This window comes from Nannospalax galili, unplaced genomic scaffold (genome assembly GCF_000622305.1).
Source record: "Nannospalax galili isolate Female #2095 unplaced genomic scaffold, S.galili_v1.0 scaffold446, whole genome shotgun sequence".
Taxonomy (NCBI): domain Eukaryota; kingdom Metazoa; phylum Chordata; class Mammalia; order Rodentia; family Spalacidae; genus Nannospalax; species Nannospalax galili.
In genome coordinates this window covers 2269947-2274514 of record NW_008355468.1, presented here as the reverse complement: position 1 = coordinate 2274514, position 4568 = coordinate 2269947, and the positions used below count along the sequence as shown (strand labels likewise).

General features: G+C 46.1%; 1 protein-coding gene across 1 annotated transcript; it reads right to left on the bottom strand.

Annotated features, from left to right (window-relative positions):
• Window positions 1-2522: 2522 nt before the first annotated feature.
• Window positions 2523-3646, bottom strand: LOC103749820 (E3 ubiquitin-protein ligase BRE1A-like). Its single transcript, XM_029555884.1, is given in 2 exon segments — window positions 2523-3418; window positions 3421-3646. Coding segments are annotated over 2 exon segments (1122 nt in total).
• Window positions 3647-4568: the final 922 nt, after the last annotated feature.

Here is a 4568-nt window from a genome sequence, read left to right as displayed (position 1 = left end):
CATCTCTCCAGCCCCCAGGAGTTTTAATTTTACTATCAATTCAGAAAGAGTTCCTAAAAAGATTTAATTATTGAGTTTTTTCTTGGGGTGAGTAATGTTTTCAGCCCATATCTGGGGATGACACAATGAATCATAAAAGATAGGAGGGGCTACAAGCTTCTCTCCTTGGCTTCTGGCAAAACTGGGTTTGCTGAATGTCTGATTAGCACAGATTTTCTTGAACCATGCATTACCGACGCTTTTTTAAAGAGTCCTGCATTTTATCTGTACCAGAAAACATTTTAGATTTTAATTATTTTGAGTTTTAGAATCTTTATTTTCTCATCCTCAAAAATATTTCTCAGTTTTAGGTGTATTAGAAAAAAATAGGAGCAGATAATTTGAGAAAATAAAGACAAAAATTTAAAAGAGCATGTGGCTTTTTCTCATATATATGTAGATGTACATGTACATATATAAAACATATACATACATATACATGCATATGCATATATATGCATATATGTGTGGTCATCAGGTGGCTGCTCTCCTCTGGCTATGGCCACTCTCCTGCTCTCTTAGTTCCCCTGATCAGTCATCCAGTCCAGACCCCAGGGCTGGTGAGGAGACTGTGTTAGCAGAGCTGCATTCAGACACAGGAGACCAGGTTCAGTGACACAGATCTGGTTTATTACAGGAAGGCACAAGCTTATATACGGGTAGTGGTCCAATCACAGCACAGCAAGTAGGTCAAAGGTGAGGTATCCAAGGGTGGTGATTAGGGAATGGCGAGCTCTAGGCATCAGTCTCATGATCTGCCAATGGGAGCAAAATGTCAAAAGGTGTTCCTTGTGGCTCCAGTAGTCAGGCCTTTGCCTCAGGCCTGCTGTATGGCTGTGAATAAGGCTTTCACCCTAGGCTCATGCCTATCTCCCACAGTGATCTTTGGTTGGGCATGCCGCTCCTGTTTTTGGTCACTTTGAGTAGTTCCTGAGTCCCTTTGTGTAATTCTTGCAGGGTGAGTGACCTCTGATATGGGGAATAGTCACCCAGCTGCTGCCAGCCCCTGTGCTGCTGCACTGGTTTCTCTCCTCAGGAGTAGGCAAATTACATAACAGAAAAGGAAGTAACTAAGGTATTAGATGAAGTGGTAGCTCTTGCTCCAGGGTGAGTCCTTTGGTATCGTCCAGCAGAGGGAGAGGCACTGTATCAAGCTTTGGCCCATGCAAAGGCCTCTTAAGGGGCTAAGAATTCAATAAAAGCCGATGGAGCAGGGTCGTCCCATCTGGGGTAACGATGGGGATTAGGGAGTGGCAAGCTCTAGGCATCGGTCTCACTTCCAACAGGATTATATATCACAAGGGATTTCCTGTGGCTCTGGCAGTCGGGCCGTTGTCTCAGGTCCATTGCATGGTTGTTTTGTAAGATTTTACACCTATACTCAAGCCTAATCTTCATATCTCTAGGTTGGTAAGGCAGGGAGCAGCGGGTCCTTGTTTGCAGAGATATGCTTGGCAAGGTCTGGAAATGGGGCAACAGCTAACTGAACCAGAGAAATACGAGTTTTAACAAAATTATCAAGACCCTTAACAATGCAGGGTCCAAAAATCAGGAGTTAGCAGTAATGATGGCACACATAGGTGTGCTGCTTCCTCTAGGATCTGCCATCTCCGGGGTCTGTGGTTGTGGAGGGAGGTTTTCCATCGCAGGCAATTCTGAAGTTCTGGGCTGGGATCCAGATGGGGACTATAAGATTATCTGGAAAGACACAAGCATAGCCTCGCCCTTGTGTTAATAATAGGTGTGGACCTTTCCACTCACTTGTGAGAGGGTCCTTCCATCTCACCATGGGAGCAGGAGTGGGCTGAGTGAACGTTCCCCAATGCTTTATTGCTGGTGGGAGGCCACTGAAGTCAAATTTTAGAAAGTTTAATACAAATAGAGCTCGTTGTATCAGGGTCCTTTTCCCTAAAGCTGCCTAGCTACTACAGAGGAGAGTCTGGGCAAGATCCAAAACAGAGTCAAGGAGAGAAGAGGCAGAGGCAGGGTCTAAAAATCAGGAGTTAGCAGTAATGATGGCACACATAGGTGCGCTGTTTCCTCTAGAGTCTGCCATCTCCGGGGTCTGTGGTTGTGGAGGAAGGTTTTCCATCGCAGGCAATTCTGAAGTTCTGGGCTGGGATCCAGATGGGGGCTGTAAGATTATCTGGAAAGACACAAGCATAGCCTCGCCCTTGTGTTAATAATAGGTGTGGACCTTTCCACTCACTTGTGAGAGGGTACTTCCATCTCACCATGGGAGCAGGAGTGGGCTGAGTGAATGTTCCCCAATGCTTTATTGCTGGTGGAAAGTTTAATACAAATAGAGCTCATTGTATAACAAAATTGGGATCCTTATAGCAGGGTCCTTTTCCCTAAAGCTTCCTAGCTACTGCAGAGGAGAGTCTGGGCAAGATCCATAAGAGAGTCAAGGAGAGAAGAGGCAGAGGCTGGTGGTTAATGATTAAGTGCTTGTCTAGCCAGCGTGTCTCTCTTGACTTGCATCAGCCAATGTAGATGTGATGGAAATCATTGGCACCAAAAGCAGCATTACACTTGGGGCACTTCTGCTGGTGAGTGTCATAGCGCATCTTCACACACTCGAAGCAGAATACATGAAAACACTTGGTAAGCACTGCATCCTTTTTTCACATATTACAGCAGGGACAGGTCAGTCGTGCTTTGTAGTCCTTTATCTCTTCCACCAGAATCTCATCACACTTTGGCACATTGTCTGACTTCTTGGTGGTCTCCAACTTCCTTCGAAGTCTAGAGATGTCCTCCTGGGCTCGTTTGAAATTGAACAAATCCTTTTCCTTGGTGACATTGTTCTCCAGGATCTCATCCTGAAAATCATGGAGCTTTTTCTGTGACATCTCCAGTTGCGCTTTGAGGTCATCTGCAAGCCGGGCCGCCTCCATTGCCTTGCACTTATTTATCTCCAGGGCTTGGGTCCTGAGGCCCAGCTCCTTCTCTCCTGTGCCAATGTTACTCTGAAGAAGGTGCTCCTTCTCTTCCAGTTTCCTCACTACTTGTAACTGGGCATCCACCTGAGTCTTCAGAGTCAAAACCTGGTCTTCTAACTCCTCCTTTTCCTCTTTAAGCAATTTATGGATCTGGTTGGACTTGATCCGCTCTGACATGAGCTTGAAATTTGCATCATCCTGCTCCTGCAACTGCTGCATTAAGCGGGTATTCTGCTCTTGCATGTCTTCAAAGGCCTGGCCTGTGACATCCATCTCAGAGAGGAGAGCTTCTTCCTCCTGATTGGCCATGGCCAGCTTCTTCTGCAGGTACTCGATCTGCTCCTCCACAGCCCTGATCTTCCTCAGGGCATCCTCATCAGCCATTTTCTTGTTCTCTTTTTTCTCCTTATCCTCCAGATCCTTGAGTCTTTGAGATCATCCAACTCTGCCTTAGACTTCTTCTCAGCTGCTATTAACTGCACTTTGTCTTTCTGTTCCTTTGGGGCAGAGCGGTACATGTCGAGCAGCAGCTTCATCTCCTTCTGGCTCTCTTGTGATTTCTTGAGTTTAATCTTCAATTGCTTGATAATTTTTGCTTCCTTTTCTCTTCCATCGTCATGTTTCCCCTTCTCTTTATCATTGGTAGTTAGAACAACCTCCATATTGCAGAAGATATCTCTCCCCCACAGGTTATGGGGAAGCCCTGCAGCTAGGAGCAACCAGTTTAATAGTTCCTGTATTGCCATCTGGGTCAGTCCAGACTATGAGATGTTGGGCATGTAAAATATTTTGTAAGCCCCCCAACACCTTGTATAGGGGGTCTAGGCTTATGATGCCAATAAGACAAGGCTTCTTCCTGTCTGATTACAGTAATATCAGCCCCTGTATCAATTAGGCCTTTAAACTTATGGCCATCTAGGGAGAGTTGCATCCTAGGCTTATGCAAATCAATAAGTATCGTCCATTGGACATGGGGGGTGTATTCCTTACTTCCTCTCTTTGGGGCAGGGCTGAGAGGTGCCCCATTTTGCTCATTTAAAGGCATCTTTTGTGTGGGTTTTCCATCTGCACCCACCTTAGACCTACATTCTCTTGGCCAATGAAAGCCTCTGTGGCATCTCGGGCATTTTGAAGGGGGAACCTGGCTCCTTTTGGCCTCTTTCATAATCTTATTAGGGACAGGTAAGTGACCAATGGCCCTGTCCCCCACAGGCCCAACATTTGCCTTTTTCCATCTCAGCCTGAGGCTCATGAGCAGCCAGTGCCTCACCAAGGGCTGCTGCATGGGCCCAAGCAGTTCCCATATCTTGGCAAGCCAGAATCCATTCAGAGACATCCTTGTGTCTAACGGGTCCTATGGCAAGGTGACACTCAGTAGAGCAGCCTTCATATTCAAGATTCTTGAGCAAAGCATCTGCGGCCCCCTGATGGCTGATTTTCCTATTAACACTTTGTTGGCACCTTTCAACGAAGTTAGAGAAAGGCTCACCTGTTTTTGTATCAATCTAGTCAGTTTGGTATTCTCACGAGTCAGCATACTTTGGAAAGCATGGAGTGTGCAAAGCCGCACTTGTTCAAAGTAGA